Genomic DNA, 15,023 nt, shown 5'->3' with positions numbered 1-15,023 from the left:
TATAGATGCTGGAGAGGATGTGGAGAAACGGGAACCCTCTTGCACTGTTGGTGGGAATGCAAACTGGTGCAGCTGCTCTGGAAAACAGTGTGGAGGTTCCTCAAAAAATTAAAAATAGATCTACCCTAAGACCCAGCAATAGCATTGCTAGGAATTTACCCAAGGGATACAGGAGTGCTGATGCACAGGGGCACTTGTACCCCAATGTTTATAGCAGCACTTTCAACAATAGCCAAATTATGGAAAGAGCCTAAATGTCCATCAACTGATGAATGGATAAAGAAATTGTGGTTTATATACACAATGGAATAGTGCTTGGCAACGAGTAAGAATGAAATCTGGCCATCGGTAGCAAAGTGGATGGAATTGGAGAGTGTTATGCTAAGTGAAATAAGTCATACAGAGAAAGACAGAGACTATATGTTTTCACTCTTATGTGGACCCTAGAAACTGAACAGAAGACCATGGGGAAGGGGAAGGAAAAAAAAAGTTTGAGAGGGAGGGAGCCAAAGCATAAAAGACTCTTAAAAACTGAGAATAAACTGAGGGTTGAAGGGGGGTAGGAGGGAGGGGAAAGTGGGTGATGGGCATGGAGGAGGGCACCTGTTGGGATGAGCACTGGGTGTTGTATGGAAACCAATTTGAGAATAAATTTCATATTAAAAAAATTAAAATTAAAATTAAAAACAAAACCAAAAACCAAAAAAAATAAAGTTAGAGTCCATTTTAAAAAAAGAGAGGAACCTAATCAATCAACCTGTAATGTAACATTCACTCTATAGCCATTAGCACCTATAAAACATTAATTTGTCTCTTTATATATAATACATTTCAAATAGTTTTTTTAGAAAAGGTCAGAATAATTTAAAAAGGATAATACAGTTGTTATAAATAAAAATATGAAGGCAAAGTAAAAATACTTTGAAGCCTTCAAAATTTAAGATCATACTCAAATTACTTTTTTAAATGCAACTCAAGAATTAGAGAATAAAAAATCTTCTGGACAAAACCTGGAAGGATACCCTGAGAGAACTCCTTAACTGAAACCTAAGGGAAATTGTTGAATTTTTATCTTGAATGGGTGTTGTACTTTATCAGATGCTTTTTCTGCAACTATTGAAATGATCATAGGGTTCTTATCCTTTCTTCTATTAATGTCCTGTATTAGGTTGATTGATTTGCAAATATTAAAGCACCCTAGAAACCCAAGAATAAATTCCACTTGACCATGGTGAATGATTTTTTTAATCGTACTGCTGGATTCTATCTGCTAGCATTTTATTGAGAATTTTGGCAACTATGTTCATGAAAGATATTGGCCTATAGGTTTCTTTTTTTAGTGGAGTCTTTGTGTGGTTTTGGTATCAGGGTAACACTGGCCTCATATAATGAATTTGGAAGTTTTCCTTCTTTTCTAGCTTTTGGAATAATTGAGAAGAATAGGTATTAGCTATTCTTTTAATGTTTGATAGATTTCACATGTAAAGCATCGGGCCCTGGACTTTTGTTTGTTAGGAGTTTCTTGATTGCTGATACAGTGTCCTTGCTGGTTATCGGTCTGTTCAAGTTTTCTATTTCTTCCTGTTTCAGTTTTGGTAGTTATATGTTTCCAGGAATTTTTCCATTTGTTCCAAGTTGTCCAATTTGTTGGCATATAGTTTCTCATCATATTCTCTTATAATTGTATTTCTGTGGTGTTGGTTGTTATTTCTCGCCTCATTTTTTATTTTATTTGTGTCTTTTTTCTTTTTGATACGTCTGGATAGAGGTTTATCATTTTTATTGATGTTTTTCAGAGAACCAGCTCCTGGTTTCATTGATCTGTTGTTTTTTTAGTTTCTGTGTTATTTATTTTGGCTCTATTCTGTATGATTTCCTTCCTTCTTCTGGCTTTAGGCTTCATTTTTTGTTCTTTTTCTAGCTCCTTTAGGTGCAAGGTTAGACTGTTTCTTTGAGATTTTTCATGCCTCTTGAGCTACGCTTGTATTGCTATATACTTCCCTCTTAGGCCTGCTTTGTTGGACTCCTTTGTTTTCATTTTCATGTTTCCATGTAGTTTTAAATTTTTTCTTTGGTTTTCTGGTTAACCCATTTGCTGTTTGGTAGCATGTTGTTTAACCTGCATGTATTTGTGGTCTTTTCAAATTTTTTTCTAGTTGACTTTTAGTTTTACAGTGTTGTGGTCAGAACAGGTGCATGGTATTTCAATCTCTTTGTACTTGTTGAGATCCATTTTGTGATCTTATATGTGATCTATTCTGGAGAATGTTCCCTATTCAATTAAGATGAATGTATATTCTGCTGGTTTAAGATGGAATGCTCTGAATATATCTATTAAGTCTATGTAGTCCAGTGTGCCATTCAAAGCCAATGTTTCCTTGTTTTTCTGTTCAGATGATCTCTTCATTGGTATAAATGGGCTGCTAACATCACCTAGTATTACTGTGTCATCTACTAGGTTGTTTTATGTTTGTTATTAATTGTTTTATATATGTAGGTGGTCCCATTTGGATGCATAAATACATTGTTATTATATCTTTTTGTTGGCTTGTCCCCTTGAGGACTATGTAGTGCCCTTCTTTGTCTCTTTTTACAGTCTTGTTTTAAAGTCTAGTTTGTTCAATAGAAGTATTGCTACTCCAGCTTTCTTTTGAGATCCATTTGTACAATAAATTGTTCTCTGCCCCCTCAATGTCAATTTACAAGTTTCTTTAGGTCTAAAATGAGTCTCTTGTAGGCAGCATATAGATGGATCTTGTTTTTTTATCCATTTTGACACCTTATGTCTTTTGATTGGAGCAGTTCACTCACATTCAAAGTAATAAGCGGTAGATACAAATCTATTTAGTTCCATTTTATTACCTGTTTTCTCATTGTTTTTGGATATTTTCTCTGATCCTTTCTTGTCTTTGTCATTTTTGGTCTCTCCTTTTCACTCAAAGAGTCCCCTCTAATATTTCTTGCATGACTGGTTTAGTGGTCATGAATGCCTTTAGTTTTTGTTTGTCTGGGAAACTTCATTTTTCTTTCTACTCTGATAGCCTTGCTGGATAGAGTATTCTTGGCTGCAGATTTTTCCTATTCAGCACTTTGAATACATCATGCCATTGCCTTCTGGCCTCCTAAGTTTCTGTTAGGAAATTTCCAGCTACCTTTATGGGTGTTTCCTTGTAAGTTAGGGACTTACTTGCTACTTTTAAGATTTTTTTCTTTATCACTATATTTTGCAATTTAATTACAATACATCTTGGTGTTGGCCTGCTTTTGTTGATCTTGATGAGAGTTCTCTGTGCCTCCTGTATCTGGATGTCCATTTCCTTATCCAGATTAGGGAAGTTTTCAGTTATTATTTCTTCAAGTAAGTTTTCTGCCCCCTTTTCTCTCTTCTTCTTCTGGGACTCCTATAATATGAATGTTATTAAATTTGATGGAATCACTGATTCCCTAAATCTATTCTTGTGTTGCATAATCCTTCTCTCTTTTGTTCAGTTTCATTCTTTCCTATTATTTTGTGGTCTAGGTCACTAATTCATTCCTCTGCTTCTTCCAGCCTGCTGTTCATTTCATCAGGCCTCTTTCCAATCCTGTTTACTGCATTTTTTTCATCTCTGATTCTTTTTAACTCTTTTATCTTTGTGGTAAGGGTCTCACTGATGTCTTCTATTCTCAAGCCCAGTGAGTCGCCTTAGGATTATTATTTTAAATTCTCCAACAGGCATGTTACTTTTATTGGTTTCACTTAGATATCTGGCAGTGAACTTATCTTGTTCTTTCTTTTGGGATCAATTCCTCCATCTTAGCCTTTTGTCTCAGTCTCTGTCTTCTCTGTGTTAGAGAAGCCAATATGTCTCCTGCCCTTGAAAGTAATGGCCTTATGAAGAAGAGGTCAAGTAGTGTCCATATCTTGGTGCTTCAGGGGGTGTCTGGTGTATGGTGCATGTACTCTGCTGTTGTGTTTTGGCTGCTCTATCCTCAGGCCAGTCATCTGCATAGGCTCTTCTTGCCTACTGTGGGCAGTGTTTGGTCCCTGGCCTGAATGTGACAAATTTTAACTAGGTGTGCTCTAGTCTGCTTGTGAAATGAGACCTGACACTAGCTCCACCAGAACTGAGGCCTGGCAAGGCTCTCTGGTTGGGCAACATGGTGGGGGCAGGGGTTTATGCTGGTCTTCTGGGGCAGGAGCCCACTGTGTAGGGACTGAGCCAAGCTTGACTGAGGAGGGCAGCCCCACTAGGATGCAGGGGGTGGGTAGGGCTTGGTATAAGCAAGTTAGGCAGCCAATGTTCATTCTTCACTACTTCCTGCAAGTATTCTGGGTTTATATTGAGGGATGGGCAAGAGAAATGGTACCAGCCAGCTCCTTTGTTTCTGGGGAGACAGCTCTGTGAAAGCTGCCTCTCAGGGATACACTCTGAGTGAATACTTTCTCCCCTGTCTACCCCACGTGTTCCTCATATCATTGTTTCCATGCTGTCTACCCCTGGGTTGTTTGCCTACCTTCTCTTCAGGAGCAGTAGAGTGCCCTCTGGACCCTATCACAGCCAAGCCTGCTGACCTTTAAAACTCCGGGATTTAAGCCCTGCTGTTTTCAAGAAGTCATGAAATTCAGCCCCTCTTATTTTCCAAGACAATGCCTTTGGGAAAATGTTTTTCTTGTGTGTTCCCATGTGCTTCTCTCTCTCTAGCCTTTCTCCATGACCAGGGCTCCTGCCCCTCTACAGCACTGCCATTTGTTTCTCACCTAAACCACATCTCCACACTTCCTATGTTCTTTGATGTAGTAGTCTCTTTTCTCCCTTTAGTGGTGGAGTTTGTTCTGTCCATCTTCAGGTCAATTTCTGAGGTATTTAGGATGATTTAATAGTTATCAAGTTGTGTTCTTGGGACAAGACAAGGCTAGGGACCTCCTACTCTGCCACCATCTTCCTCTCCTGCCTATTCTCTCAACTTTTAAAAAGTGCAGATTTATTCATTACAGACTTGCTTTTTACTGGATATGCATGGGGAAATTATGTATTATTACTGATATAGAAAGGACTACATCACGAAAACAAAAGCTTAGCCCTGAAATGTAGTTAGCTATTTTCTTTGTCCTATATGTTACCTATTTGTTTATTTGTAGTCTGCCAGGAAACAATTGTGGCTACACTGATTTAACACAGCCAGTCTATTCGTACTGTTCTTCCTTTTAATTATATGCATGTGAAAGCACAGGAAAGAAAGAAATGAAGGATATATTTAACATTTTAGAAGATCACATTTGCTATATCCTCACTAGTAGCAAATTCTCTAAACACTTAACAAAATATTCAATATTGGCACCACACATTTTACAATGTCAATGCTATTTTATTCAGAGCTCTTAATTTGATTGCATCACATAGCAGGTGTTTAGGTTTTATAATACTTTGCTTTATAAATATGAGTGAGTCGTAAAAAGATTGCTTTAATGAATATTTTTTAGAAATGAATTATTTTGAGATGAACGAACCGAGCAATTATGTTGCAAAGAAACAAATCCTAGCAATTTCAGACATCTAAATTTTCATGCAAAATACCTATTATATGAAAAGTAAATGAAGAATCAAATGAAAGCTGTTCTTATCCTGTCATAAACGATCCACTTACACTTCCCAATAACAAGGTGTATTGTCAGAGCATAAATTAAGGGCTATACATTAAGCTATATATTTTATTTATGCTTACTCTTGCAGTTAATATACAAAGCTCTCTATTGAGGCATACTAAATGAGAGCATAACAGCAGGAAAGAGTTAACATACCTCCAAATCATGAACAGCTTACTTCTTTCTAGAATAACATGGTACAAACAATATAGCTGGTGTTTAAATAAATACATGTTGCATGAATGAACATGTTACTAAAGAAACCTTTGATTTTCATCAACTGCCATAACATTTATTCCCCATCAGTACTAACTTTAAAATAATACAGATGAAAATATTCCATAGCTCTAAAGAAACAAAGAAATTTGGTGAATTTTTTGTGTCTTCCTTATATTAGGAACAGAAACTTCAGAGTCAGAGGCAAGAGAAAAATTTACAGTTCTCTGGAAAACGGCAGAGAACTTCATTCAGTAAGATAACATTAATTTAATATCTTCTGCATGTAAGCACCGGGCAGAAAGCATACTGAAGAACCAAAATAACCCATCTAAGTGAAAAATTATAATGTGATACAAAATGTAAGTTGCCTTTCTTCCTTTCACTTCCCTCTCTGCACCAGCCAAATCAAAATTCTCATTTTTCTCTGAATACTTCATACTCTTTCACATTTCTGTATTTACATGATATTTCTTCTGCCTAGATAACTTTTCCCCGACTTTTTGTCTGGCAAACATCTACTCATCCTGCAAGTCCCAAAGCAAATCCCACCTACATTTCCTGGATCTCTGGATTCATTATTTCCTTCTGCAATCCTCTGGGATTTAAAAAAATCTGTATTATCTTTTAATGACTACTGTCTTATTTACTGGACTGTATACATCTTAGGAGAATGGACTGTGCCTTTTTCATCTTTGTAATTCCCATGGTATCACTGTTTGATCATGAGTATATAATTGTTAAAATAAGAAATAAAACCAGTAGATGTAAGGAAAAAGTAGAAAGCCAGTAGAGACATTAAAGTTTCAAAGAGATATTTCACAATACCCCATTCCCAACAGCATACCTCCTGGTCTAGTCAACTCAGCTTGCTGATGAGGGATCTCATCCCCTAATTTTATAATGGTATGTAGAAGTAAATCAGAATTCACTGCCTAGAAATTTACTTTAAATTCACTGGAAAATATCCGTTCGCATAAATTAGAAGGTATCTGCACTTCTAACTTCCTGATGTATAGTCATTAGGAAGTGGTAGAAGGGAAGTTTGATATTTGACTTCCTTGGGGAATGTAACCAATTTATTGCTGAATAAACACAGAAAGAATGAATTTAATGTGTTTTTTCCCCAAGAAAATGATGCAACACTGTAGTGCTTAAACCCAGAACTGTGGAGGAATTAAAACTCAGCATATGAAGAGATTTACCACAGCTCCATGGTGAGAACATTGAAATAGTCTAAACATATATCTCTGATGCCATCTTTCTTTTTTTTTAATTTTTTTTAACGTTTATTGATTTTTTGATAGAGCATGAGTGGAGGAGGGGCAGAGAGAGAGAGAGGGAGACACAGAATCCGAAGCAGGCTCCAGGCTCTGAACTGACAGCACAGAGCCTGACGCGGGGCTTGAACTCACAGACTGTGAGATCATGACCTGAGCCGAAGTCGGATGCCCAACCGACTGAGCCACCTAGGTGCCCCTCTGATGTCATCTTTCTAAGTAAGTTTAGGTCAGCAGAGATTGTTAATGACCCAAACTCCAAAGCCTGTAGGTTCAGACTATTTGTGGGTAGAATTGTAATCATCAATCTTATTTCCTTCTTCAAACTGACAGTGTAAAGTTCAGCACATGAGTGGTTCATCTGTGGAGTCCTGCTTATGAGACATAACACCCTGAACTCTGACACACCCAATTACTTACTGTTATAAAAGACGTGGCAGATAGAGGACTTCTAGATGGTGTGCTCATGTCCAAGCCACTTCCAGTGTACCTTCATGGCCACACTGACTCATATTTGGAGACTAGTATGCAAAACCATGGAAGACTCTTACCTTACCCTGAGTACCATCTCTTATATCCAGCATAATTTCTGTGATCTGATTCTGATAAGGGATAGAGTGCAAGTGCATGCTCAAGTCTAAACTGATTTCTCTTATCTCAGCAATAGGAAAATAAGATCCCCAAACTATCATGTGAAAAATGTCTCAAGACTTTTACAATGCCACTTTCAAAAAATATTTATTCAGCATCCACTATTGCCAGGGATCTGTGGTATACACGAGGTGTTTAATAAGCATAGTTACTTTTGCCACAAAGCTTACAATCTACCAGATGAAACAGACATTAAACTGACAAATGTGGAATTACAAAATGAGATGAAGGTTAAAAGAATAACGGTAAGGGGCTAATTTTACAGTCAATGGTGAGAGAATAATTAGAATGTCTTTTTGAGGAAATGACAATTAAGGTTAAGACTGAGATGTCTAAGTGGAAGGTAATATTCAATCAATCTGGTTTCACATTGTAATCTTTTTTAGAAACTGTTTTCAGTCAGGTCTTTCTTTTTTTTTTTTTTTTTTTTTAACTAGGCTCCACACCCAATGTGGGGCTTGAACTCATGACCCTCAGGATCAATAGTCACATGCTCTACCAACTGAGACAGCCAGGCACCCCTCAATCACGTTTTTACTTGCTTATTCTAATGGCTTTTAGTGAAATTTGATATTATTGATGTTTCTTAATGAAAAGTACTCCCCATTGCTTTTCTGACAATTCTTTTGAAGTTATCTTCTCGCTTTTCTGACCACACCATAAGCCTCCCCTGCAGCTTCCTCTTCTTCCTTCCCAGCCCAAATGTGGAGCTGAGTCCTTTGTTCATTATATTCTACAGACCCTCCTTGGGTAGATCTGCTCTTTCTCTATGGATTCAATCCTTATATCCTGGAGACTCCTAAATCTCTATCTTTAGCCACTTCTCAACCTCCAAATTCATTTGTTCAACTATGTGATGAGGATTTCTTCATGGATAACTCAGAGATGTCTCAAATTCAACAAATCTAAAACTCAATTTATATTCCCAGCTAAATCTACTCTTGATACTACTGTCCATCTTCATTATTGCAAAATCATCTACTCTATCTCTACAGCTAGAAAGCATGGAATCTTTCTCAACTCCCTTTATCTCATCCCTCATATTCAACACATCTTCTCTATTCCTGTTCCACATCCTTAGTTTAAGCCCTACTGGTAGCCTAAGTAGAGTATGTTACACATTACCAAACAGTTCACCTGGTCTTCAGATTACACCCACTCCATCCCATCCTTTTCACTACCATCAGTTACCTTTTTACTATAAGTATTCGATCATTCCTACATGGTTTTCCAATATCCACAAAAGAAAGTACAAATCTCTTACCATGATGTTTAGGTACTTTATAGTCTGGGCCTATTCTATATTTTATAGCCTAATCTTCTGCCAATGTTTCCCATGTATTTTTGTCCTCTCAAAAAGTTAACCACAGTTCAAACCTACCAGGTATGCTCTTTATTGTGTGTGCCTGTGTAGGTGTTGTTTTACCTACATGGAAAGCCCTTTGTTCTTGTTCTTCCAAACACATGCTCATCTTACTCTAGGATGCGTTTGCAATATGAACCCATCTATCATAGTCAAAGCTAGCTATTTTCTCTTCTGTGCCCTCATAATACTTAGCTTATACTTTTATTTTGGTAATTATACTATAGTATTGTGATTATTTGTGTGCTACTCTCCACCCCTAAGGCTCTTCAAGAGGGCAGGAACTTACATCTGACACACAAGTCCTGGGAGTATTAACTGACAATTGAATTTTTAAGAATTATCTACTCATTTCTTATTAATTATCATCTTAATAGTTAACTACTTATTGAATGCCTACTGTGGGCCAGGCACTGAATTAGGCACTATATAAACACTATCTCATGTGCTTTTCACAACACATCCAAAAGGCAGTTGTTATTATCAACATTTTAAATAAAAAACTAAGGTTGTGATGAAATTACTTGCCCACAAGTGTCAGTAACTGAGCCAAATGTCAATCACAGATGATTATATTACAAGACTCACGTTTTCTTTCTCACTGTAGCTCTAGCCCCCTTGCAACTATCTACAAAAATTTAAAATTAATCCGGTGTCACCTTACCCAACATGGAAAAAAAATGTTCCTTTCAGAATATATAATGTGTTATCAGACTCCTGAAGGATTATTTTGACATTGATTTCTCTTGTAAGTTGACAAAATAGACCATATAATGTATAATATTCAATTTTTATTGGAGGTATACATTTAGAACATTCAAATAATTTGATTATTTTATCAATGATGTTTCTAATAGGATTTCTTAATATTTGTGACACTAAATCAAAACTTTCAGAGGGGAATGGACTTTATAACTGATCATATTCACCTGCATACCCCAAATGATGCTGTGAACACTTCCTTGGTGAGCTCTAACATATGGTTTTGAAGTAACTAAATGTAATGTCACTAGTTGGGTTATAAGCCTCTTTAATTTGTAATTTGGCACTATATAATATACCAAATTTAATGAAGGAGGAAAATACCACTTCTAGTCAGTTGAGAATTAGGAGAGTTATAAATTTTTTAAAAATTAAATTATTTTAAAAAGAGAAGAAAAAAGAAGGGAAGAAACAAAAAAAGGGAAAAAATTTTAAAGGAAATAAAACAAGTTTCACTTTCCACCAGTTAATGTCCTTACCAGTGCACACAGAAGATCAACTGCTTCCAAGATCAATTCCTGATGGCCAATGCGGCTGACTCCCAGATCTTCTAGTTCCTGATGTGTAATGCGCAGCAGCTGGTCTCCACTGATCTTCTCCCTCTCAAAGTTCTTAATATACTGCTGCAAACAATCATCAAGACCTGCAAAAGAAAAAATATGGAAGACAAGAATGAAACAAACAGTTTAGCCAAACAAATAGAAAAAATAAAATAAGCATTAACTCCTACCAAGTCACAAGTTAACTCCATTTCAACTCTGGACCAGTCCACTTTTTTCCAACCTACATCTTGGCTGCAGGAGGAAAAAAAACCCACTTCATCATATCCCTAGTTGTTAGGCTCCTATTTGAATTTTACTCAGTAATTACTGGAAATCTTTAAGTCACTTAAGCAGCTCTCTTTGTTGCTTATTTCATAAAGTGTGTTAGTAAGCAGATTGTGCCCACTTCTAAACTTATCTGCACCTCACTCCCCCTTTCTTCTTCAACTCCACTGCAGAGGGAGAGGCATCTTTCTTCCTATATAAGACTTATTGATCTTCCTGTGCTCTGGAATCCCATCTTCTGCCACATTAACATTACTTCAACAATTAAAAAATTAAACACTCTATTTCAACCATTTCCTAGCCAATGACTCCTATATTCGAACCTCTGCTATCTTAAAAAACAAAATAAACAAAACAAAAACTTTTCCTTGTTTTCTTTGATCCTGTGTTCCCCACTAGTTTGTTCTTCCCTACACAGCCAAGCCCCTTACCTCCCCCCCTACACCTGCAATAAACTCCCTAATCCACTAACATTTGGATTTCATCAAAATCCAAAAGTGGAATCCAGAGTGGATACATTTTTCAGGATTACTCAGGGCACTTCATAAGTGATTAGCTTGGCTACAGATTGGGTCAGCATCAATCGCCTATGAATTTCATACATATGATATAAATGATGAACAAATGATGAACTGGAGTAACAAGATTACTTCTCTCTAGATTTTTAAGTAAGAGATACCAAGAAAATGAGGCAACTAGCAAAAACTAACAGGTCTTGATTTTAAATCAGGCCATCTAGATTAAATATCGTCCATCTAGATTAAACCAGTTTTATGGTTTTTCTGCTGAGTCACTCACTATCCCCTCCAATTCATCTTCCCCAACATAAAAATTCTTTAAAAAAATTTTAAGTTTATTTATTTATTTTGAGAGACAGAGAGAGAGAGAAAGAGTGAGAGAGAGAGAGAGGAAGTGTGAGCAGGGGAGGGGCACACAAAGAGGGAGAGAGAGAGTATACCAAGCAGGCTCTGTGCTAACAGCAGGGCTCAAATTCACAAACCAGGAGCTGAGCTAAAACCAAGAATCAGACTCTTAACCAATTAAGCAACACAGGTGCCCCTAAAAATTTTTGTCATTTTTTTCCTCAAAACTTTTCAGTTTCCTCATATTTATGATGGAATAATATCTGAACTCCTGTATATAGTGTTCAAGGCCCTTTCTGATCTGGACCTTGCCTTCCTATACAGACTCCACACTTCCCAATCTCCCAGTCTACAGATCTCCATTACAAAAATGTCAACATTGTATTAAATTTTGTTCTCATCTCTGTGTGCCCAATACATAGCCTGGAAATTCCTTGAAGTTTGGCAGTGTATCTTCTAAATGAAAACCCAGGACTGAGCACGGTGACTAACACAGAGTAGGGCTCAATAAGTGTAAAATGAACAAATCAGATGTGTAATTTTATGCTATATCACCTGGTTGGGGAAAATCAGGAACATTTTATTTTTTTTAATATGAAATTTATTGCCAAATTGGTTTCCATATAACACCCAGTGCTCATCCCAACAGGTGTCCTCCTCAGTGCCCATCACCCACTTTCCCCTCCCTCCCACCCCCCATCAACCCTCAGTTTACTCTCAGTTTTTAAGAGTCTCTTATGGTTTGCCTCCATCCGGAACATTTTAAATAAGAGCTAAATCTAAAATCAAGAGTGGAGAGAAAGAACATTTGGTACATGGCATTTTGAGGCACTCATGTCTTGATACATTGCAGAATAATATGAGACAAAATGTTATTATTTTGAGTTGATTTTTCTAGATTCTTCTATGTAAAGGAATGATAAAAGATCTCCTAGAGCACCAATGCCACCAACATCATCATTAAGGTTATAGACCAAGTCACATAATATGTGGCAGTGTAGAAATAAGGGAGAGAGGCTTATCTTACATCTCATTAACTGGTGCCTAAGTTAACTATCAAGGCATACTACTCCATAATATAGCATTTTGGCTCCCATATTTAAAATGTAAAATATATGACAAATATACAGCTAGGATGTTATAATACAATTATAGTAATCCCACTTTGTGATAATATGCATATTTATAAACCAAAAGGTACTTTTATGTACACTTTTTTCTTACTTGAATTACAAATAATTAATGACCTTATAATTTTAGAGTTTTGACTGAAAGGCCAAAATCAACATCTGAAATCTGTATATGCATAAAATATGGCCCAAACAGGGAGGAGGGCACTTGTTAGGATGAGCACTGGGTGTTGTATGGAAACCCATTTGACAATGAATTATATTAAAATAAAAAAATAAAAATAAAAGTAAAAACAAAAAAAAATATGTGAAAAAAAGAAAGAAAATATGGCCCCAAAAGCTATCTACAAAAACCACAAAAATCAATACATTATAATATTGGGCTATAGGCCTGAATGTCATGATTCCAGAATCTATACAGCATACATGCAATAATTAAACCTCACTCACTCATACACAATTTTATTTAAAGTGGAACTGTCCCATTTTCAAGAATGAGAAATTCTTTAGGGATCATATGACTAGTCTTCAATACTCTAATATTTATTCACTAGATAAAATGAGAATATATACCAAATTTTAAAAATATTGTCTACCCTTTTTTTAAAGCTCTAATGTTGCATGAATTATTTACTCACTTTCCATCAAATTTTACTTTCTTGTTGACATATTTCTAAATAATTATAAGTAAAATTTATAACCTCTACTTAAAAATTCCTATTCTTTTTAAGAAAACATACAGAAAATAAATTTAGATCCATACTCTAAACCACACAAGTGTATCGTGAAGAAAATTGTGCACTTTTGTCAACTGAAACATTAAACTACATGCATTATTGTGTCTAAAGCGACACCCTAAAACCATTAAAAAGAATGCTTGAAATCATTACTATGACATGTGTCTCTGACTTTTTCAATGAATTACACTGCTTTCCATCATCTTTAGGGAAGACGAATGAACATAATCATGGATCTAGAAACATGTTCCAAAAATAATGAAACATTTACAAAATGATGACATTTGAGAGATGTCTTAAGGATGTACACATTTCCACTAAAACAACGATATTCCAAAAGATTGAGTAAAATAAATTAATCCAGTATATTGTGGAAGTAGATACGGGAGGTGTAAATTATTACATTTAGTGTTCAAAATATTAAAAACTCATTTAAAATGGTATTAAGAGGATGACTCTATTCCTACTACAGGAAATTTTACTTTATACACCATTTTATACATAATATATGTGCTCGTATCTATAAACTGAACACTCTCTAATATTTACACCAAAAAATAAAAATGTAAATTCATTTGTTAGAGTTCTGTTGCCACTATTTACTGTGAAGAATAAAGATCGACAGACATATGAAGATTTGTGAGGATTCTGTCCCTTCTGCAAAATAAGGTTAGGAAATTAAAACAAACACATATCAGTCCAATTTCCTTTTGCTTACTCAAATACATGAATGATAATTCGAGGCAGAAGATCCATCTAGTTTTAGTCGTTTTCAGTCCCCTTATTTTACTTGACACTGCTTTTTTCCCAAGATCACCAATGACCAAAATCACACCAGACTCAAATGCCTCATTTACAATCTCATTCTCCATAAGCAAGTTATTTATCTATTTCTACAACCATTTTTACAGTCTTAGAACCATCTTAGAAGATTCCCCAATTTAATCTCTTATCTTGTCAGTTAGTGAGAAACATAATTTCTTCATTCAAAATAGCTCTTGCTCTGCCCTTTCATTTCTGATCTCATTGTCATCAGATTACTCATGCTGTACAGCCTGTCCTGATGCCCATCTACTCCCCCTGGCACCAGTCTGTTCAGTATATCACTGTCAGATCTTTAAAAACACTCTTTGATCAAGCCATTTCCCAATTCAAAAATATCAAGGACTCTTCCTGCCAAAAGGTTAAAATTCAAAAATGTTTAATTTTTAAGGCTTTTTTAAGGGAGAGGTCTTGGATATCATTATCACTTAGCACTCATTTATTAATTGCAACTACTACAAGACAATAAAAGCGTTTTATACATTATAAACAGCCAGAAAGTTCATATTACCATGTTTTTCTTCTATGCACAAGTAGTATATAATGATAATTGATCCAGCAAAAGACAATTCCCATTTAAGATTTTGTGATACTTCAAGCTCTGACTTCGCTCAGGTCATGATCTCGTGGTTCATGAGTTCGAGCCCCGCATCAGGCTCTGTGCTGACAGCTCAGAGCCTGGAGCCTGCTTGGGATTCTGTGTTTTCCTCTCTGTCTGTCCTTCCCCCACTCGTACTCTGTCTCTC

At 36.0% G+C, this 15,023-nt stretch overlaps 1 protein-coding gene across 4 annotated transcripts in view; it reads right to left on the bottom strand.

Moving 5' to 3' along the window:
- The window catches only part of CNKSR2 (connector enhancer of kinase suppressor of Ras 2), a 293,610-nt gene that overhangs the window by 217,671 nt on the left and 60,916 nt on the right, over window positions 1-15,023 (bottom strand). For all 4 annotated transcript variants that reach the window (XM_047845020.1, XM_047845018.1, XM_047845021.1 and 1 more), the window contains exon 2: window positions 10,378-10,541. In XM_047845020.1, coding sequence (XP_047700976.1) covers window positions 10,378-10,541 — 164 coding nt within the window. The remainder of the gene's footprint in view (window positions 1-10,377; window positions 10,542-15,023) is intronic.

The sequence above is a fragment of the Prionailurus viverrinus genome, chromosome X, assembly GCF_022837055.1.
Source record: "Prionailurus viverrinus isolate Anna chromosome X, UM_Priviv_1.0, whole genome shotgun sequence".
Lineage (NCBI taxonomy): Eukaryota > Metazoa > Chordata > Mammalia > Carnivora > Felidae > Prionailurus > Prionailurus viverrinus.
This window is presented reverse-complemented; position numbering and strand designations above follow the sequence as displayed.